The sequence below is a fragment of the Lonchura striata genome, chromosome 2 (genome assembly GCF_050655825.1).
Source record: "Lonchura striata isolate lonStrDom1 chromosome 2, ASM5065582v1, whole genome shotgun sequence".
Classification (NCBI taxonomy): domain Eukaryota; kingdom Metazoa; phylum Chordata; class Aves; order Passeriformes; family Estrildidae; genus Lonchura; species Lonchura striata.
The window spans coordinates 109,822,666-109,844,876 of record NC_140704.1 but is presented as its reverse complement, the minus strand read 5'-3'; the positions used below and the strand labels follow the sequence as shown (position 1 = coordinate 109,844,876).

Genomic DNA, 22,211 nt, shown 5'->3' with positions numbered 1-22,211 from the left:
GCCAAATTCCAATGCTTGGTCTTTAGTCAAATGTTATTTTATGGGAAGGTACAGATTTCAATGAGAATCACTCCATCAGTATTGTTTCTTCAAAGACTTTTTTATTTAAAGTTGCTTTGAAGTAAGACTTGTAGATCAGCCTTTTTAGTGGCTGAAGTTACTTCTGCATTCAATATTTTTAGGTCCCATCAAAGCAACTTCAGTTCTAATATCTGCCAGTCCCATCTTGCTAGATTTAAGTGGCTTTTTTGTTTTGTTTTTTTCCATGCAGGTACTGCTCATTATTCACCACGAGTGTGGATCTGAAGAAGAGTTAATTACCTCTATTTTTTTGAGTATGTTTATACTTCAGATACACACAACGTAGTCTCCTTCCCTATTAGATTCTTAGAAGGTAGTTATAAATTTTTTTCTAGTATCCTTCTTGTGGCTTTAACAGTTATGATCAGTAACAAACTATTCCTTACATTTTGGGCAACTGCATGCCAATCAGTTCACTTAGAACCTCCTGGAGGTCTTTCGCATGCCAAACTTTTAAAAACTGAGTGTGTATTTGTGGAGGTAACTATGTTAAAAAGAAATCATCTAATAAACATCAGGGCTTTCTCATTCACTGGACTTCAAAAACTAAGTATTTACATGGGTTTGGAAATCAGTTACGTGAGCTGAATTTGCTACTTCTGTTCTAAAATTGAGTTTGCACTGTGGTTCTGGGGGAAAAATCTAGTTGGGAAATTGTAAGATGCTTTCACATTGTTTTTAGTTATAGTTAGGTTACTGTATAAATTATTGTATAAATAACATCATATTTTATCTATTGTGCTCATTTTAAAAGACTAGCTGAAGTTTATTTCTCTAGCAAAGCAACTGCTATATTATGTGAAATCTACAAAAATCCAGTGTCTAGAAAAATAATTTGCCACTTCTGTTTGTAAAAGTACATCATGTATATGATTTAGATATGTGTTTGTTTTATTTAGGGTTGGAAAAAGGAGAGAATCTTGGCTGAATATCCTGACGGAAAGATAATAATGGTTCTTCCTGATGACCCAAAGTATGCACTTAAAAAGGTATGGTGACAAGGACTGGACTTGTGTCTTGCTTTGTTTGATGTTTTTACATAAATGTTCATAGAGAAGTTTGTGTTGTTTGCATGTGAACAGTTGAAATTGGACTCAAAACTGCAGTGGTTCTGTTCCCTTTTCCACAGACAGATCAGATGCCTTACTCTTAAGCACTGCTGGTTTCTTCATAGAGGGGCTGGGCCTGGGCAGGGGTGGGAAGACGTCAGCCAATTGACTTTGTAAAGTTTGGTGTTGGTTTGTTCTAAGTATCCTTGCAGAATATCTGACAGATATTTTATGTAATATAAACTTCCTGTTATATTTAAATGAACTGAAATTTATAACACAGCACAAATGTGGCACCATTCTCTAGGTGACTTTCTGATAAAAACAGAATTAGGTGGAAAGCAGCCTTAAAGTCATCTAGTCCATTGCCATGTCCAAAGCAGGATTTGCCCTGATTATGATGCATCTGACAACTTTCTGAAAATTCTACCCCTGGAGGTTTGTCTGACCTCTTGAAGACTGTATTACAGTGCTTCACTAACCCTAACAGTAGGACATTTTCCCTGAATGTCTTAACAGAATCTCCATACTGCAATTTAAGCTCATTAATACTAATCATACTGCCATAGCTATAGAAAACATCCTTCTTTTCCTTCTTGCAGCAGATTTTTTTGTGCCTGAAAAACGAATTTTTTTTACCTTAAGGAGATTGACTGGATGTGCTGGTTTTTTTTTCGTTTATCCTCCAAAAATAATGTTTCTCAGAGCTCCATTCATTATCATGCTCTCTTCTAGCTTATCTCCATTTGTGCCATGACTCATGTCTTCCTTGAAGCTCTAAAACTGGCCCCAGCACACTAATGGGGATTTAGAGCAGTTGAGTACTTCAGTGTCCTGCTGGCTAACCTGTGTTCATACATCTTAAAGTGTCATTTCACTGTAGTCTGACACTGACTCTTCTTAGCTGGGGATTTGCTGTGGCTAATAGGGACTTTTTACAGTCCCAGTCACAGGGCCACAGAATAGATGAGGTTGGAAGGGACCTCTGGAGGCTGAATTGATGCTTAATACAGCTCTTGCTGCTGGTGTGGCTGTAGCAGGTTTCTTTAGTCTAAGTTACTGAATTAAAATAAAACTACAAATTTTCACATTATATGCAGATAAGTTTATTTGTTTAGTTGTATTTTTCTTGTGGGGTTATCTTAATTTTAGTTTAAGTTTTATCTTATTATTTGTACATTCATTTTTTAATATAATGGATGAAGAAAAAGAAGGAAGAGTGTAGCAAATTGAATCATTTAGGATAGAGCTCTCTGTAGTTCTGTGTAGCTGAAGTTGATAGAATCATACAGCTGTCATAAGCTTTATTTAATTTCAAGAATAGTTTTATTTGATGTTTCAGATAATAGGATGTGTCATTAAATGATTAGTACCTGAAGGTTAGGTGAGAAAATGGAGAGTAACTCATACCTGTTAAAAATGATTTTTAAAGCATTTTTAACACAGCTTTCTTTACTGTGCGGATGCCTGTTTATTGGAACAGATTGCCCAGAGAGGGTGTGGAGTCTCCCTCACTGGAGATACTCGGGAACTGTCTGCATGCAGTCCTGTGCCTTGTGCTCTAGGATGGCCCTGCCTGGGCAGGGAGGTTGGACCAGATGGGGTACCTTCCAACCTGAGCCGTTCTGTGATACTCACAGCATCAGTAATTCTCCTTGTGCATTACTACTGTAACCACAACATGCATTCAAGAAGCTTATGCCATTTAATGCACCATAGCTGAAGGCACCTTTTTTTATTTTACGGGAGGGAGATGAGGGATGATAGAGGCTGTTCCAGTGTCCAGATGTAGGTTCAGGAATCCCTCAGTAAAAAATTAGCTCATGTGTAAGCTTTCATTTATGTTCATGCTGGAGTTTTTCTGTTATTATTAAACTTGCTGATACTAGACAAAATTTTTAGTTTCAGTTGCTCTTTGAAAACTCAATGGAAGAGTAGAAAGCTGAAGGAAGGAGACTATAGTTATTCCTTTATAACAAATGCCTACATTTCCTACCTGCCTTGGCACTGTGCCTGCTGTCATCTGCTCAAAACACTTAATAGATTAGTTTTTTCAAGACTCCAAAAATAACAAAAAAATTTAAACTGCATTAACTTTCCTTGTAGGTTTAATTAACTTCTATAATATCAGAGCTCACAGTTTAATTTTCTACATTCTCTCTATTAGCCTTTGTCTAATGAATTTTGGACTTAATGGAAGCTGACTGAGGGGTCTCTACTCTTCCTGTTTCCAGACAAGTATTGTTTATGGAACATTTACCCTGATGGTGTGTTGCAGGTTACTGGAGTTGATCCTTAACTTTTGGAATAGCTTTCAGTATTCTAGATACCCTAATACATCTGCATATATGTGATTTTAATGCAAATTTATAAAAATGTGCATTTAGACATGCTTCTTATACAGCATTTAAAATTATTTTGACAGGTTGAAGAAATCAGAGAAATGGTAGACAATGACTTGGGATTTCAGCAAACTCCTCTCATGTGCTACTCTAGAACTAAAACTCTTCTTTTTATTTCTAATGACAAAAAAGTCATTGGCTGCTTAATTGCAGAACATATCCAGTGGGTAAGTGATTGAATTGAAGAAAGTTAATCTATGTCAGTGCTTAATACCTGCTTTTCACAGCAAATTATTATTCTGTGTATGCCTGTTCCACAGAGAAAGAGACTGGGTGGTTGGACCATTTTGAAATGAAGTTACTCAGTTTTATGTGGTTAACACTGAGCAGAGACACATGGATGGTGTCACACTTGGCTCAGACAGACCTTATAATTTAAAAACTTCCTACAGCTGAGGGGTGGATTTTTTTCTTCCTGTACTGTTACACAGCTCTGGCTGTGCTCTTGCTTGTTGAGAAGCAGGTTCAGCTCCCTACCCAGCAGAAATCCAACATGGATGAAAGAGTGGATGCCCTGTATGATTGAGTTGAATCACCATAGGGTCAAACAGCTTCACAGGAAATAAAAGCAGAGGACAGAAGGCAGTGGACTGGAAGGCAGGACAAGAAGTCATTGCAGTACTAATCACTGATCTCATGTAATCTGTCTCTTCATTCCAAACTGTATTGTTTTCTATTGTCCCTTGGGAGTATCAGACAAGCAGCAAAACAATCCTAGCCAAAGCCAGAGAAATTGATGCAAATGCTTTAATACAGGTAGTAATAAGGATTGGATTATTTGTTGCTGTTATTTTAAGTGAGATAAACTTCAGAGGGTTTTTTGTTTAATCTTTTATAATTTGCTTGATTTTTGAAACTGTTATGAGAAATTAAATGAGATGCAAAACTACAGTCTTTTTGCTAAAGCATTTTAGCAGCCAAGTACATTTAACTGAAATAAATTAAACATTAATTATTTTCTTCAGTCATTAGTGATGATTTTATAAAGTGACAAATGTTTTTTACATCATCTGCAGGGCTACAGAGTTATAGAAGAGAAGGTTCCAGAAATCAGTTCAGAAAATGAGAAAGTGATATTTGAGAGACAGAAAGCATGGTGCTGTTCAACTTCTCCAGAACCTGCCATCTGTGGGATCAGTCGGATCTGGGTGTTCAGCATGATGCGCCGCAAGAAGATCGCTTCTCGGATGATAGAGTGTCTCAGGTATAAGGAACACATCCCTCAGCCACACGTGGTTTAGACAGAACTCAGTGCAAGACACTGATTGTTTTGTGTGTCTCAAGCTTGTATTTCCAAGCTGCTGGTGCTACTGGGGATATGGATTTGAGCACAGTTGACAGTTCCAGTATTAGGTGGAGTTCAATAACTAACGTCAGTACACTACAGTACTTTGTCTTCTTCAGAAATCTTTGAGTGCAATTGTAATGAGTCACCCTGGCAGACTCCCAGGGAGAAGTTCCAACATAGTAATGATGAGTAAAGGACACAGGACTGTCTTTGACCAAGTGTGAGATTACCCATGGACTGGGACCAAACCACTGGCTTATGGTCCATTCCTTAGAGGTAGCAAGCGGGAAGCAACAGAGACCCAGTCCACCAAACTATTGGGTATAGTCTGGTGGCTTCCAGCTGTTGTTTTGTTTTAGTTTTTTTATATATACTCAGGTTCACTGAACCTTATGGATATTTTCATTTTCCATGGAGATTTAGTAGCTAGTGCTGAGTGTATTCCAGCTGAATATTTGTGCTATTGTCTAGATAAATGTTAAAAACGTTGAATCTACAAACCTTATGTTTCTTTCCAAGAAGTTTAAATGTCAGTTCTAAGTAATGGCAAGAACTGCTCACATCTTAACGACGGCTGGGCTGTCAGGTTTGTGCTCCCCTCATCTTGTTGGAGTTTTTAGAACTGGTACTGCTGCCTCTCCCAGTCCTTCTTGGGTATTTCGAGAGCTCAGCAAAGCTGTTCTGCCCTGCACGATTTATCTTGCCTGGCTGGTGGAGCAAATAATGATCAGATCACATTTTGGCTGACCTATTGATGGTAAAGCTGTATTCACATAAGCATATTAACTCGATTATTTCCTTATGTTTTTGGCAGATTTTTAATAGTGTGTTCTGTAGCTTCCTAGAAACTATTTCTAAAGGGAAGATTTCTCTCCCAAAATTATGCTGAAGTTACTCCCTCAGCTACAGCCCTAAAGGATCTTTAGAATCAATTTTGATGACTTGTTGCAGATAGTGAGGCCTTAGTTTTCCTCTTAACTGTGCTCTGCACCTCCCCTTTTATTCTGCCCTGGTGCTTGTTTGGCCTTCCAGTAGCTCATTGCTGTATTCACTAAAAATAAAAGAGAGAAGCAGTCTGGTAACTGAATTTGAACCCTTGATGTAATTGTTCTGTACAAATATTCCTTCTAAAACACCAGACCCTTATAAAACCCCCTCCCAGAGCAAGTGATCCTCCTTGCTCTTTGGAAAGAGATAAATCCTATGAATAGACCTATCTCCTCCTAACAGAACTTCTTCCTTTTGAATTACTGTGCCACTTAACTTATGGTTTGTTGCCTAATAGCATAAATATTTTTTGTATTCTCTGAGGATAATTATATTTTTTTTCTTTTTCCCCTCTTTTAAACAGGAGCAACTTCATATATGGCTCATACTTAAGCAAGGAAGAAATTGCTTTCTCTGACCCTACTCCTGATGGAAAGCTCTTTGCAACACAGTACTGTGGCACTGGCCAGTTCCTGGTATACAACTTCCTCAATGGACAGCACCAGACTTAACTCTCTGCAGGAATTCTGATTTTACTGGAGACTTCTGCCAAACTGCATGGAGTGAGTGCAGACCTTCAGCAGAAGCCAGGGCCATTTTTATTACAGTGAACTCAGGACTGGTAACAACCAAGCGGTTGTACTATTTTATTAAAATTGTAAACAATGCAGTAATAGGCTAACTTTGTTTTTTTAAAAGAAAGATATTTTATTAACTTTTACAGAAGTTTGATTGTATTTTCTCTAGTTATTCATGTTTACATGCAGCAGAAAATTGTTCATAGTGGACTGTAAACTAATGCAAAGACTCTAGTCTGGCTGATGAGTACATGCTGAAGTTCTCACTGAGGTAATATACCAGTGCTTCCCAGTACTAGAGTGCCGGGAGCCCCAGCTGCCACTACCAGCACTTGTCTGACAGAGTTCGAGGCTGTGCCCAGTGGAGTCAGGGCAGGAACTGTTCCAGTGCAGTCGCTGTGGGCAACAACCCTCACAGGCTGTACGGTGCCTTCCCGGGTGCCCCTGTACCCTGCTCCAGGTCAGGGCGCCTGCTCCCTGGCAGCAGCATCGGAACCTTCCTGTGGCCCCTGTCCCCTTCTCCCCCAGATTAGTTTTGGAGTAAAAGGTGGAATGAAAAGCCCAAGGACTGGTGTACTCGTTATTCTTCAAGTATTGTACTGAGTATATACCTTTGTTAATGGACTTCACTTTGATACTTGTCACTCCTTCATAAATCTCTCCTCTTTCAAAGGGTTTGTATGTTGAAAAACTGCTGTGGCCTTTCTTGATCTGTACATAATGTAGATAGATTAAAAATAAAATACTTGATAGCTTTTTTAAAGTTACTCTGTATAATACTAAGTGTGAGTGACTCTTTAGTGTATTTCATACTTTTCTTGGTGGGAAAAATATAACATGCTGAAGATCAATGCTCTCAGGGGCTCTGGATCAAGACCATCCTCATACATGGTATAGTAAGGTGAGCGGGAATACCTTCTGTCTTGAGTAACAGTTTAAAACTGTAATGGAAGATGGGAAAGATTTAGTTAAGGCTAAACTTAGGGTTTGTTTCAATTTGGGAACCTGTATGCATCAGGATGTATTTGTTTATGGTGTGCTGTCCTTGTCTAGACTTGGTCTAGAGCTAAAGCAAAGACCTCACACCACATCCCAAACAATACTCAAGAGTACTTAAAGCTGGAGTAGCAGAACAGTGCTGAATTCTGGGCTGCAGAGGCTTTTTGTTTCCATGCTGCCACGTGTAATTTTCCAGGGGATTGTGAGCAGCCTGTAAAGAGCTTTGTCAGAAAAGTGGTGCGGGTGCACAGGAACTCTAGAAGTGATCCTCTGTGGTGGGCTCAGAAAGCAGGATCCATTAAGAGAGAAGCAGTCTGAAATGGTAACTTAATATATTCAAATTTAATGAAAGCACTTTATAAACATACCATAGCCACAACTTCAGACAGTTTCAGTTAATAAACAATAACATGAGGTAGACTGACTAGTGAAGCTAAATTCACCAAGTTTTTGGTTAAGAAAACTTTACACTAGGAAAGCAATGTTTTTAACCCTCTTCCAAAAGTCACAAAAAGCAATTACATAAGTTAAGCAAAAAGCATCTGCATATGATTCTTTAAATCTTAGTTTACATTCAGTTTTAACCTGTGAATAGACAAGAACATCTACAGGTAAAATATAATAACGCTGGCCAATTTTCATACATTCATTAGAATGGCCTTAATGGCAAGGCTTAAAACCAAAGTGGAATAGCAATCGTGTGCCTGTCAACCAAGGGTGTCTCCTTGTCAGGAATTCACAGGCAGCCAATTTAAAGTGTTCCAAGGGACCAGGCCTGTGCTGTTGGGGCTGGTGTAGTGCACTCCGGCCAGAGCATTACCAAAACTCCGTGTTTCCATAGGGGACAGCACTAAGGAAATGGGTTTACTATTAGCTGGTACAGGCAGGCAAATACACTGATTTTCTGAATGCACTCTCAGCCTTCAGGATGATTTCGCTCTGCTTCACCAGTGGGCTAGCTCCTCCTGGTAGTCTCAGCACCTGGAATTTTAAGAACTTAGTGCAAACATCAAATACATGAACAAAAAGGAAACCATTTTTGAACATGTAATACCTGACACTTTTCTACACCATGCTAAGACTGGGGGCTGGCCTTAAGCCCTCTGGCAAAACCAGAGCTACTGGAATACATTCAGGCATGTAGCAAACACTTCAAGAAGCATCTTTTATATCCCTATGTCTTCCCAGTGTTAAAATAGGTAAGGCAAGTTGTATCTGAAGGAAAATAAAAAGTAAATTTACCAAAAGGGGTTGTTCATGTGAAATTTGCTAAATTTACAGCATCAGAAATAATGCTACATCAACACAGATATACGCAAACCATTTTCCTTTGGCCTCTGTCAAATATATTATGTTTATTCATCTGTAAACATCTCTTCATAAGATAAAAAAAGTTGCTTAATTAACACTATGCCTTAAAAAAATGCAGCTTTGGCAGGTCCTTCTGCAATGACTGCAGGTCAGGTATAAAGATGCATTAATTTAATTGCTTTCTGGGGGGAGTAGATTCATATTGCTCAATAGCCTTTAAGAACACTCTGCATTTTTCTCATTGATAAAGGGGGTCACAATGTGCAGAAAGATGATTGTTGGGGTGTGTGTGTGTAAACCTCAGTGAGATAACACCTGCTAACTCTGAGGGGAACAGAGCCCTGCTGACAGCCAAATGCTACGGCATTAATTCCAGAATACCTTCACAGGGATCAGTATTGCAGGTGGAAATACTGTTGTGTGTGACTGCTGCAGAGTCAGTATTTACAGAGGTACACTGATGATGGTTTCAGGTGCTGTATTCACACATCTCTGCTCTGGAGCGTCCCTTCTGAGCAGTCCCAGCTCCCTGGGATTTCTCTTCTGCTCCCCCCTGGAGCTACTGTAGAATACTTCCTGTTTGTCTTGGGACCAGCTCAGGCACTGTTATTCCTGCACATTTCTTGGTGTGTTGTTTCTACAAGGGTACGACTCTGACCTGATCTCAGCTCTGCAGCCAACTGAGTTGAGCGTAAAGGACATGGAGAGTGAGTTGTGGGCACTCCACCACAGAGGCACTGGACGAACAGGAGGATGCATTTCCATAAACCAAAGGGGGATGGACTGCAAGTCTCCAAAGCTCTGAGGAGAGTGAGAAACAGTGATTTGCTGGGAAGTTACTCTGGCCTCTAACTGAAGAGAGAGCAGCTCTGAGAAGCCTTTTGCTTTGGGCCCTGGAGCTGAGGAGGGGGTGCCTGCTGGGGCAAAATACCATTGCTAAGGGTGCACAGTGCCTGCCACGCGTTTGCCCATTTGTTCAGGTTTAAGTAGTAAACTTTGAACACCTGTGGAAATTTTGCCAAAGACAGTTTCAATACGTACACAATTACAACTTTTAAACTAACACTGCACAGAGAACAAGACTATTCCTCATAATACAAATATCTATTTTATATTGTAGTTTCAAACCCCTGAGTATTCCTGTACCACAGCACAGAGCTGAAGAGACACGGTGGGCTCTCCTCCACCTATCTTCGATAAATTCCACATGCTAGGGTGCATTTCATGTAACACATTCAAGCTTACAGCTGCAAGAGGAGAGCAGCTTCTCCCCCTAACCCAGCTGAACATAAAAAGGATTCTTCTTTGACAAAACAACATCCTCTTCCCAGATCCTACAGCTTGGTTGGCTGTCTGATTGGTGCGGGTGGTTGTGAATGATGTGAAAATAACTGGAATCCAGGATCCTTTAAATCATAACCGATGCAGTAATTTTGCCCCAAAGAATAAAGGTACCTCAGAATGCAGGGAATCCTTCAGAGCAGTCAAGATAAATATTGGTTGCACTTTGCTCCACAGTGATTGTACTTTTTTAAAAAAAAAAAGTTTTTTCCTTTGTTAGCGGTGTCTCAGCGAAGCTTATATGTGGCGTCCCGTAAGGAAATAGAGTGGTTCATCATCACTACTGTTTGCAGTTTGAAACTCATCCCGAAGTCGGAACTGCCACTCATCCTCCAACTCCAGCCGGACTATTGTCTGCCGAAGAGAGCTTCTGTCTTGACATATGACACACAGGGTGGCACCTTCAATTGAAAAGCACATTAGATTCTCGAGCTTCTCGAGCTACAATAACAACTCATTTCTTTCACTGATTTTTTTAAAGAAATCTCTGCTGCTAGGGAGGAAAAAAGTAGTATTAGAAGGGTCTATCACCAACCAGTGATTATCACCACCAGCCAGTCCAGGCTCAGATTAATCCTTTGAGCATCAGGACAGACGCGTGTGTCCATTTCCAGGAAGGCACAGACACAGAGAAGCAAGGATGGTGTGGGATGGGCTTTGGATCACAGGATTCACTGCCTGACAGGCAGTGTTAATATCCTCAACTGCAGCAGAGAGAACATTAACTGGATCTTTAAATTACTACTGATAATTAAGCCCAAATAATAAAGCCTACTTTTTTGTTTATGTCATGTGAAATTTGGGTTTGTAGAAGGTCAATGATGAAATTCTACAAGCCAAACCAGTCTCAAAACTGACTTAAAATATGCTGACTTTCTTAAGTATGAGAGCTGCCCTTGGTAAAGCACTCTAAGAGTCTGTAATTTCTTCTGTGGCTTAACAAATTTACAAACTTCATTCCACCTGGTGTTACACATGATCATTTAATAAGCAGGAGAACTGAATACCTTCAGGACCATCTCCAGCATGTCTTTGTGCCTTCTTCCTCTGTCCCTGCCCTGCAGGGCCCAAAAGGGCACAGGAGCAAACTTCAAAATGTGGTTCTTGGAACTGGCTAAGGGTCATCCCTATGGTACTCCTGCACCATCCTCAGTCAGCAAGAGAGGGAAACGACTCACCTGTGCCACCACAATTGCACTGGAGCTCTGCAACACACTTCAGCATTACTGAAGTCCTCTGGCAATTTGCTAATTGCCAGTATTAAGACAAAAAGAAAGATTTTTATGAGGTTTATCAAGTTCTGGTGAGGCAGACCAAATCATCCTTCATCTAAGAGCTGTCCTTATTTACAGAACTGAAGATTTACTGCCATTATAGACTGATTGCCAGAAGAGAATTTCCTAACATCTATGCTCACAACTCTCAAGTTGCTGACTGGACAATTCACTGCCTGATTTCCACAATCCTTGCTGATACCACTTTAAAATAACTTAATGAATGTCATTTATCAATGCTTATCTAAGGTTCAATTATCTGCCAACAGGAACAGAAGTTTCATACACCCCTCAAAAACCACTCCATCCATTTCTTTTGAAAACAGTGCCAAAACAAACTGTGAAAATAATGGAGCTGTTTAATCAAGCTGTTTATTCCTCTGCCTTTCCCTTTTCATCCATGTATTATTAGTTGGCGAGAGGACACCCAGGATGCCCAGCAGAGAAGTGAGATTACCTTTGAGAAACCTGAACCGCTTGAGGAGGTCTGCACCAACGAAGGAGTCACAGAGATAGAGCAGAAGTCCACTGAAGAACACCCCTTCACAGTTGACATTGACTGAGTGTGGGCGAGAGCTAATGTAGCATATGGCCACCTGGAACACAAGGGGGAAAGAAATGCTTTCTGTCTCAAAAATGTCTAAGGATGACTTACATGGAATGGAATATAGCTTAGTGATAACAGGCCAGTCAGCTGGTGCTCTGATAAAAATCCAATTCAACAAGATTGCAGTACTGAGCAAACCTTCCCAAAGAAGTAACACACAAAACAAACCTCTAGATTCAAATTTGGTCACCAAGTCTGCAACATGTTATTTCAGGGCTCTCTGTAATTCAGTTTGATTTTTTTTTTTCCTCTACAAATTACCTGCTTATAATGACTGTATAGATTATACAGGTTATTCTAATAATGATACATTTGTCTAACAAAGTAAGCAATTCCAGAAGTATGGGAAATCCTGATGCTTGTGGTTCCAAGCACTTCTGTCTCAGTACTGTGATAGCTGTTATATAAAAAAGGGTGTCTCCTCTCTCTTACCACTGACCTCCATAAAATTTGTCTAAACAACACCTTTGTTAGACACTGACCCTGCTCCAGACCCAGTTCAAGCTGACCATTAGGTTCAAAAATTCTAAACTCCCCACCTACAGACATCTAGAACATATTTGCAAAAATCTAATTCCCTTGAAACCCAGGTTCATAAAAAGAGAAGCATCAAAGGATGAACACCAGATTTTGTCAAGAATGGCATCACTTTCACGGTTTTGCTTTGTATGAAATATTATTTCAGACAGACACGCCCAATTCCTTTGCAAATAATGGAACTGTTTAGGTTATGCTCATTGAGATCCCACTGTTATCATGGATCCATGAGATCCAAGATCACTGACTCCAACTGTTAACCCAGCACTAAAACCGTGTTGCCAAATGGCACATCTACACATCTTTCAAATACCTCCTGGAATGGTGAACCCACCACTACTCCAGGCAGCCTGTTCCACTGCTTGACAAACCTTTCCATAGATAATTTTTTTCCAAATATCCAATCTAAACCTCCCCTGGCACAACTTGAGGTTGTTTCCCTTTGTCACATCATTTGTTACCTGGCATAAGAGGCCAATCCCCAGCTGGCTACACCCTCCTTTCAGGTGGCTGCAGAGAGTCGTAAGGTCTCTCCTGAGCCTCCTTTTCTCCAGGCTAAACACCCCCATCTCCATTGCCCTCCTCTGGACATACTCCAGCACCTCAACATCCTCCTGAAATGAGGGGCCCAAACCTGGAAACAGGATTTGAGGTGTGGCCTCCCCAGTGCGGAGTACCAGGGAACGATCCTCTCCCTGGTCCTGCTGGCCACACTATTGCTGATTTAAGCCAGGGTGCCATCGACCTTCTTGGCCACCTGGGCACATCCTGGCTCATATTCAGCTGCTGTTGACCAGCACCCCCAGGTCCTTTTGCTTTGTGCAGCTTCCCAGCCACTCTGCCCCAAGCCTGTAGCACTGCATGGAATTGTTGGAGCCAGGTGCAGGATCTGCCACAGTCCAGCAGTCACATTAATGGCCTCTACCCACACCAGCCAGCTGGAGGCTTCACTGCCAGCTCCTCCAGTGGATTGGTCCTTTACTTCCAGCAGCAGAATCTGTTTGAGACCAGTCTTCAAACATTACCTTGATGCTGAAGAAGGGCATTTCAACACAACAAAGACACTGAAGTAAAGGTTAGCATTTCCTTGTCCCCATCATCCCAGCAAATCTCTTTACCTCAAGCCCGATGTTCAGGTAGCAGTCAATGGCCAGTACTGGGTTCTTGAAGTTGTGAATGGCCTTGGGGAAGAGTTTGTAGGTTGCGTGTTGAAGGAATTTCTCCAGGAGGAACTGAGAAGGGGCTGCCAACAATGTGTGCTCGCTGTCAGGGGCACAGACGTACTGAAGAGGCATTATTGGGGCCACACTGTCCGAGACCTGCAGTGAAACCAAGGGGAACCCCTTTTAACCCACCTACTCCGTGTATTTGCTCTGCTAGAGTTCCTCTAACTGGGGAAGGGACTGACATGACAGAGCAGGAAGAGAGAGAAAAGGAACAAAAGGATCAAAATTCCCCATTCATTTTAACATAGCACCAAAGCACAGAAATAAATTAATTGCTCATTCTGTGCTTGCTACGTACTTCTGTGGATATCTGCTTGCCTAAAGAAGGGACATAGAATGTGGAGTTCAGACTGTCACAGTGGCCTTCATCCTGCCTTACTCGTGGGCATTCTATAAAATTACATACTCCTTCTGTGGAGTCATCCATAAAAAGAGTTTTCTATGGAGTTTTCTCATAGGCCAGTCTATCACTACAGATTCTACTGCAACCATAAGAAAAGGAAAATCAGAAAATAATCTTCAAAAATACTTAAACCCAGAGTTTAGTCAGTTAAATTCTGAAGTTTGAGAGGTGGTTTTTAAAAGGCAGATGGTGTGGGATGTGCTCAAAACCACCAGGAACACAAACTGTAAGATTCCTAGATTAAAGACAATCCTTTGAAATACATGTCCATTTAAAGCTGGCATAGGTGTAACATACTCTGTATAAAATATTTAGTACATTTTTATAAATACCTGGATTTCCTGGGGGGATTTCAGAAGGTTGCAGTTTTCAGAGCCTTTCTTCAGACCTCTTTTTGTTAGGAAGTGCAAGGACTGAAACTCATCACAAATCAGGAAATACCAGAAATTTGTGCTGAATTTTTAAAACTGAATCTGGTACAACTTGCTTGCTTTAGATCAGAGTCTGCAAAATCTTCCCTCTATCAGAGATACTACTGAAAAGCTAAACCAAACTCTTCCCAATCTCAGTTTTCTAACAGATTGAGAGGATTCTTTTAGTAATTTATAAATAGCAAAATGTTTCTTGTTTTCTATTTTTGATGTGACAGCTCTACCATGGATAAAGCCATGAATGTCAGATGTCAAATAAGCACAAAATAAATCTGAAGAATAGAGAATCCATTCTTTCTAGGGAAAACAGGTCCTAAGTACACCTGAGTACCCCTTAAGTACACCAGACTTACCATGATTTTTGGCTTAACAACAAAGTCCTTTTGTCCTCCAACCTGAATATGTTTCTTCATGACACTGAAGTTGTTGAAGCGGCAGATGAGGAGGCCACTGCTGTTGGTCCGCAGGTTAAAATCCACATCTTCACAGAAATACCTGGACATTACACACAACATCACTAAACCAGCTGTGTGGCTGCTGTGCACAAGCACTCACACATCCCCTGCTGAAATGCACCAGTATGGGCTCAGCAGAGATTTTTGGAGATCATCTGATATGGTGCTACTACAAATTTTCTGCAGAGCTCTGAAGACTCATTCCTTCAATGTGCTCCTGGTCAAGGAAAGCAGCTTCTGGTCACCCTAAACCCAAACTAGTCTTCACTTTTCAGTGTGCCTGTGTGCTTCTTCCCCACAGCAAATCTGGCTTGTGCTCCCATGCTCATACTGGCATCAATCATTTCCTCCCCACCCTTTACTTCTTTTTCTAAAATTCTTTTTATGTCTGGGGTTTTTTTGTATTTTGTATTTTGGACTTGGCGGAAGCTCTGCAGTGACCAACCTCCACCTCTGAACAAGCCAGTTCCAGATAACATATTTCTCCATAAACTGCAATTTGGGGGAAAATATGGCTTTAACAAATACTTGGCTATGGGAGAAAAAGCTGCTGGGAAGTAATCTGAGTCCTCCACTATTCATGATGTCATTGCTCACTTCTATGGGCTGATTCAACCTGACACAGAATGTGAAATCAAGAGCTCCAAAAGTCACACCAGCTTGCACTGACAGGCTACAATTCCTCTCTGAAACACACAGGATCCCTGAAAACAACAGCAGGAGCGCAAGGCGAGAAGCCCCAGGGCCATTTATGGCCAGCAGAGACAGGGTTTATTTGGAACTCACTTGTCTGGGAAGAAGAAGAACTGGGTATTTCTTCAATCTGTGATGAGAGCTAGCAATAAAGGCCCATTATATGGGTGCTTTATTGCAAATGCTTTAGGATGAAGTTAGGTGAGAGCAAGGGGCAGGGAGGGAAGGAAGGAAATAGTATCTTTAGGAAAATAGGAAAAATAGGAAAAAGTAATCTTTTCATCTGTTTTTCTTGCAAGCTCAAGTGGCAAGAGGGAGGACAGCTATCTCTGAAGGAAATACAAGGAATCCCTCCTCCTAGGCACACTGGAAACTGACGGCACTTTGGCTCCTTTCTTGTACTTTTGGTGTCCCACTTATTTTTTCTCCTCAAGTTTCTTCTTTACTCAATTTTTCAGTCCTCTGAAGCCCTTCCTTGCCCTTGATCTGTCTTCCTCATGTTTTCTTTCTCAGGCTTAGAGCATGTTTATTTTGATGCCTTACTCATTCAGATGAAACATATATCATGCTGTGTTTTATTTTTGTGATTTTGCACTCATTACCTAAAGGTAGGATCTTTCTGTTTACCTCAACAGCATTCAGAAATATTGTGACAAGGATCTTATCAAGTCAAAATGCTATTTTCCATAGATATCTATGTACTGCCTACCTGTTTAGATCATATTGCACATTCTGGGTCAGGTCTATGTTGAGCAGTATAAAATCATGCACATGGCACCTGGAGAATGGAGCCTTTGGTTTCCTGGTGTTCAGCTTGCTGTTCCATTTCTGAACACCCAGTATTGCATAATGAACAATTTTGGGGGTGGCTTCAATGTGCTGGAGGACACTTTTCAAAGACACATTCTTGCTGAAACCCCCAGGCTCCAGGGACTGGCTGCAAAATATGATCATACATAACATGCAAACATATTTTATTATTTTTATATTACATACACTGCATATATATACATGTGTGTGTATAAAAAAGACCAAAATATTCCATTGAAAACTGAGAATGTTTAGATGCTGTAAAAATATATTTGTAAAATGAAGATTTTTTAGCAACAGGAAACTCATTTCACATCATCAGGGCAACCATTCAGAAAGTGAGTCTTTCAGCAGAATAAGTTCTTACACAGCAATTTAAGAAGGGAAGTCACCTTATACGTAATTTCTGGAATGCTCTTTTCTTTGTACTGGACAGTGCAAGCACTGAGAAGGTTAAGAGCTTAATGCCTTCTAAGTTCCCCAAATAAACTGTTTGCTCTGAGAAACATAAATTGAATCAAAATAAAGTAACATATTGAAAAATCACCCAAAGGAACGCTAGAAACAAGAGTGGCTCTAGGAAAAGAACAGGCACAAGGAGAGGTCTGTTGGAGGTACTGACACAGATGTAAGGGCACAGTCATGTGGAAGTATTCAACAGCAGGTGGTTGAATGTTGTGGTCAACAAGACAAACATGCGGCCTTCCTACTGCTCTGAGTACCCTGCCAGATGTTGGGGATGATTCTCAGTCACAGATGTGCTGCTGTCAGTGCTGGATCAGTGCAAGGAGCCTGCGTGGGTGGGTACCAACCTGGACTGCTCGTGGGGACTGTGCATGTTCCACAGGACACAGGAGTCGTCCATGACCACGATGAAGGGCCACACGCACTGGCGCTTCACTCCCAGCTCCTCCAAGCGGTTTCGTTCCAGTTCTAGGTTGTGGTAGGAAAGTTCCTTAATAAGAAACCTGGCAGCACCTGAGGAAATACCATAAAGAAGATGTACAGACATCTTTATTAGACTTTATCACTCTTTCCAAAGGTAACACAAACATCTGCAGTCATTACCCTTTTTGAACTCAGTGTTCATAACACCTTAGCTTGAAAAGAAATCTGTATGTCCCTTTTTCAGTGTAATTACATCTAAAAGGCAGATTCCAGGAAAACTGGATGCTTTAAGACACTCTGCAGTACACAATTTTGTGTGCATTAATGAAGTAACTTGAACAAAGAAGGGGATAAGATTCTAAAACTGGAGCTACTCAAAACTTCTGCAAATAAACTCAGCATCCACAAAAACAAATTCCAAAGTTCAAGCCTCTAGTGTTCAACTGCAGTTAATATTTACCTTCTGCTAACTAAAACGTTGCAATTTGAATACGTGTAAAACATCTAGAATTTACACAGCAGGGTTCAGTAAAATGAGTGAATAAGGCCCATGAAACATCAGGCTTTAAGCTGAGAAGGCAGTGATCTGTGCAAACATATATTCCATGCTCCTGACAGCAGTTCCACATTTCTGAACAGACATTGCTGCTGTTATCACAGCAGGTATGTGAGGAGCTGCTGCATGGCTTCCTGCAACAACATGATCCACATTGTCCAACGTAAATTTTGGTACCTTCACAGCAATGCATTGATGGTGTCTCTTACCAACTCCAGCATTGTTGAACATGCCTGGCAGGACAAGCATGATGTGATTGGGCCAGTATTTTCGGTAAAGTGGCATTTCATACTCCTTGACTACCAGGAGGTGCAGGTGGCTGATGCCTTCCATGGCATGGTAGAGGTTCAAGAGCCCGTGTTCATGACGTCCACTCGATGGAGTGAAGATAGGACTCTTGACTGCATTCAAATTCTGCTGGAACACAAGGTATTTTGGCAACATTAGGTAGAAAAACAGGTTATTCCTGATAGGGACTTCCATTTGTTCCAGATTTTAACATCACTGATTATTGCAACTGGACACTAGAACAGGAAAAAAAAGGATGTTTGCCCTCAAAAAACCCATTCTAAGGACAGTCAGGCAAGATTTACACAAAGGACTTTAAAACAAAAAGACAAGAGGAGAAACTTCCCCCCATTAATTTGAAAATGGCATGTCAGGCTGACTGCATGCAGAAGATGGGTAAGAGCAGCACACGCACCTTGTCAGAAACGAGTGGGAGCCGCATGCTTTCAAGATGTTTTCCCTGTTTGCTGAAGACAAAATGGTTCTCTTTGGACTTGGGGATTATAAAATGCAGCTGAACCTCTTCTCCCAGCATCGAGGATGAAAATGTGAATGCATGCAGAGTGGAGTCAGACACCTGAATACAAACAAGCAGCAAAAAGAGGTTTCCAAGCAGGTAACACATAAGGAGTATCTAAGGACGAGGAATTCTTATAGTCACAGTACTGGAAGCCATCAGAGAAGAACATCCAAACCACTCTCTTCCAGTAATTCTTTTCCTCACAATAAGGTACATTATTTAGACCTTGCTATTAAAGGAATCAGCTTTCCATACCAGTAATAGTCTTTGGCCAAACTGAACTCTTCTGAAGTCCATTTCAGCAAGGAATTATTTATCAATATTTACAAAGAGAAGAAAAATGTACAGACACAGACACACACACACACAAAAAAATGCATACATGCTATGAAAAAAAACTATCCAAATCAATTTACCTAGAAGGTAAATTGTGTAGTATGTGGTAGTATAGTATTTTTGCTGTGGCAATACTCTCTTAAGTAGTTGTGTGACCAAAGCAGACTACACCATTAACAAGGCTATGAAGAATTTGGGTGAGTTTAATTTTGCACAGCACTTCACTGAACCAAATGCAAATATATATGTATAAAAATGCCTACACAGCAGATAGATTCCATCCTACAAAAGCATCTGTCTTACTACAAAACTCTTACCAATGAGCTTTCTATAATCTTTTGCTAAAAATTGGAATAATCAGACTAAGATGGAAAATGCAAGGGACTTTATTTAGGTTCTGTTAAAGCACTTAAGAATCTCTCTCCCTTCATAATGTTTGCTACCCAGTGACTCCCCTTTGAAAGTGTAATTTTCCTAAGCTAAATTATCTTAATTCTATATACACAGCTCACACTGGACATACAAGTAGATATTTGTATTTATTAGTACAAGTTATGTTTAACCACATGCACAAAGATGAGTGGAGGGAACAACAGATGTCCTTGGGGAGGATTTGCTTCTGTTAACAGAGTTAATGAAGCATGAGGTTTAGATCAGACCTGCTGGTGCTGCTCCAAGGGAACTGGCATTGTGCACTGCCAGGCTGGGGTGTCTACACTGCCATATCTTAATAGCAAGCTGCTGGAAAACATTAGCAAGCAAGGAATGAATGAATGAATGGAGATAAGAAACTTCCAGGTAAATTGCTGCTGGTGGCTAAGAAATAATGTGTGAGCTATTAACCAGGAATAATCTTACTTGCTAGTCTTCTGTGAGCATAACTGCTTGCTTTAGAAATGAAAGGTTTTTTAACTGAACAGATTAAAATGTTAATTTCTGTCCAGTGACTCATAAGCTACGGCTGAGAAGGATGCACAGTTACATACAAAGCAAGGAAGTAGGCCTTGCCATCTCCCATCATAGGGGTGGATGGCTGGCATTTAGGTTAGACAAGCATTTCTCTTAATCTTTAGTTTTCTCCCGTGAGATAATGCAAACCCCCTGGGCAGGCTGAATAATGCTTTGGCTTCAGAAAACTAATCACAATATTCACCCTTTGCCAGAGGCAGCTGCAGAGGAAAACTGCTCATTCAGAATGTGGCAGACACAGCTGATGCTCCTGGGTCTGTAGCTCAGTATCTCCCCTGAGAATTGAAGAATTAAACAATCCCATCTCAGGGAAGGTGAAAGCATGAGTCCTGAGATGAGAGCAGTATGCCTGGAGAGACCACAACAAAAAACCAAGGATGCAGTTTACCCTTAGACCTTGACACCAACCTGTGCAGCAGGATTAACATCCATGTACTGATGGCACTGCTCACAGTGATGGAAGGTGTTGTAAGCAGCATATTTAGTCAGCATCATGGACACGGTCTCCCTTTTCTTAGGTTCCCCTGATTTTGTTTCTTTGCTTGTTTCTGTGCACAAAGAAAAGAAGCAACAGAAAATTTAGGAGCGTTAAAACACAGATATTGTGATCCTGGTAAAAACTGTAAAGAATAAATACTTTTTTTTTTTCCCATTTAATTTTGGGAGATTAAAGGTTCTTGTGACTTGTGTTCAAATGAACCAATAAACACTGAGTCTCTGTAGGGAAGTATTCCTTAAAAAGTCTACATTTTACTTACCTTGTTTCACTCTTGAGAGTTGTTCTGTGTATACAGGACTTATATTTCTGTACTTAGGGTCATGTACACTCAGATCAAAAGATATTTTGCTGAAGATCTCAATGTCTGGCCAGTGGTCATTGCTAGACTGAGTAATTTCGCTGTTTTCTGTATGATCTGCAACAAAACACTTCAGGTAAGCAGAATCAAATACCCACCAAATGATGCTTATGTGATGGCCGTTGCACCGAAACTCACACAGGCACACACACACACAGAGCAACATCTTTGAACATGGCAAATACTAACAGTGAAATTACAAGCCACACAAAGCCATTTCAAATAAATGGCAATTCCTTAGAAACTGTGTGCAGGGAAAGAAGCCTCCTAGGTATCTTTCTGCACTGCACTTATCATGCTGCTGAGGTATAATTCACTCTGGTTTAAGCATAAAATGCTCAGATGAACGGTCCTATTTGTGCAGAAGGCACAGGTGTAGTAGCTTTGAGCCTCTCTGTGATGGAATGAAGAGAACTGGGTAAATGAGAAGCAAAAGTATCCAAAGGCAGAAGGATGAAAGCAAGGAAAGTGAGGCTGTATATATTTATGAACTAGTAGCTGGTGGTACATGATATCAGGAGAAGACACACTCCTAATTACAGAATAGGATGTGGCCAGCAAGGATCAAGTGAAACTTTTCTGTATTGATCCAACAGAGATAAGTCTAAAGTAGAAAATCTAGTTCAAGCAATGGGAATGGTAGAAAACAATGGCCTAAGAAACTAACTTTGGAATGCAGCTTGAACATGAGTCAATTCAGATTAAAATGAGATGGAAGAACACATGAAAGTAGGTGTGTAACTGAGGTTACTGATTTTAGAAAAGTGAATTCAGGTGAAATGAAGGTTGGGTCTATGGACAAGCACATGCTCACCCTACCCTGATGCAAGAGGAGAAACAGTAACGTAAAGAGCTCTGAGTCTATTACTTTGACCTGGGTAATATTCAAAATTTGGAGAGGGTGAAGGAAGTAATTAAAGATCTTGAATTAAATGAAATATGTGATAAAATGCAAATAGGTCTACTAACTTTCATTATATGGCTATGAAATACCTATTTCTCTGAAGAAAGGAAATGCAATGAATCTTACCCTTCTGGACTCAAGTACTTGGTATGATACTATAGGACAAATTATTAATATAGCTGAAGAAAATTGAGAATGGTCTGTAAATTGAAAGACTTGACTAAATAGAAGATGGCAGCATATAACACTGTATGCATTAAGGCAGGTGAGATTACCAATGAAGTTAAAAGGTCAGTAGAGTGGCACACTGTTTAATATTTTCACTAATGTCACCAGCTTAAACAAAAAATTGGCTTAAGTTTTCTAGTGGCACAGTCCTAAAAGTCATTGTCAACATGGAGAAGGAATCAAAGATCAGCTG

The 22,211-nt window shown here is 40.5% G+C and overlaps 2 protein-coding genes across 14 annotated transcripts in view; one reads left to right on the top strand and one right to left on the bottom strand.

The window, feature by feature from the left end:
• Positions 1–7,168, top strand: part of ESCO1 (establishment of sister chromatid cohesion N-acetyltransferase 1) — a 31,924-nt gene extending 24,756 nt beyond the window's left edge. For 2 of the 4 annotated variants that reach the window (XR_014952876.1, XR_014952875.1), the window contains 5 exons: positions 272–394; positions 981–1,070; positions 3,556–3,699; positions 4,549–4,736; positions 6,172–7,168. Coding sequence is in view for 2 of the 4 variants with exons in the window: in XM_021551549.4 (XP_021407224.2) it covers positions 981–1,070; positions 3,556–3,699; positions 4,549–4,736; positions 6,172–6,319 (570 nt within the window). In the remaining 2 variants the exon portion in view is untranslated. The remainder of the gene's footprint in view (positions 1–271; positions 395–980; positions 1,071–3,555; positions 3,700–4,548; positions 4,737–6,171) is intronic. The other 2 variants (XM_021551549.4, XM_021551550.4) reach the window with 1 other exon arrangement.
• A 536-nt stretch (positions 7,169–7,704) lies between these two features.
• The window catches only part of GREB1L (GREB1 like retinoic acid receptor coactivator), a 133,212-nt gene continuing 118,705 nt past the window's right edge, over positions 7,705–22,211 (bottom strand). For all 10 annotated transcript variants that reach the window (XM_021551543.3, XM_021551545.3, XM_021551539.3 and 7 more), the window contains 10 exons: positions 20,788–20,943; positions 20,438–20,577; positions 18,620–18,781; positions 18,126–18,330; positions 17,285–17,450; positions 16,372–16,599; positions 14,868–15,009; positions 13,573–13,773; positions 11,768–11,906; positions 7,705–10,437 (listed from right to left, as the gene is read on the bottom strand). In XM_021551543.3, the coding sequence (XP_021407218.2) occupies positions 10,274–10,437; positions 11,768–11,906; positions 13,573–13,773; positions 14,868–15,009; positions 16,372–16,599; positions 17,285–17,450; positions 18,126–18,330; positions 18,620–18,781; positions 20,438–20,577; positions 20,788–20,943 (1,703 nt within the window). In that variant the 3' untranslated portion in view covers positions 7,705–10,273. The remainder of the gene's footprint in view (positions 10,438–11,767; positions 11,907–13,572; positions 13,774–14,867; positions 15,010–16,371; positions 16,600–17,284; positions 17,451–18,125; positions 18,331–18,619; positions 18,782–20,437; positions 20,578–20,787; positions 20,944–22,211) is intronic.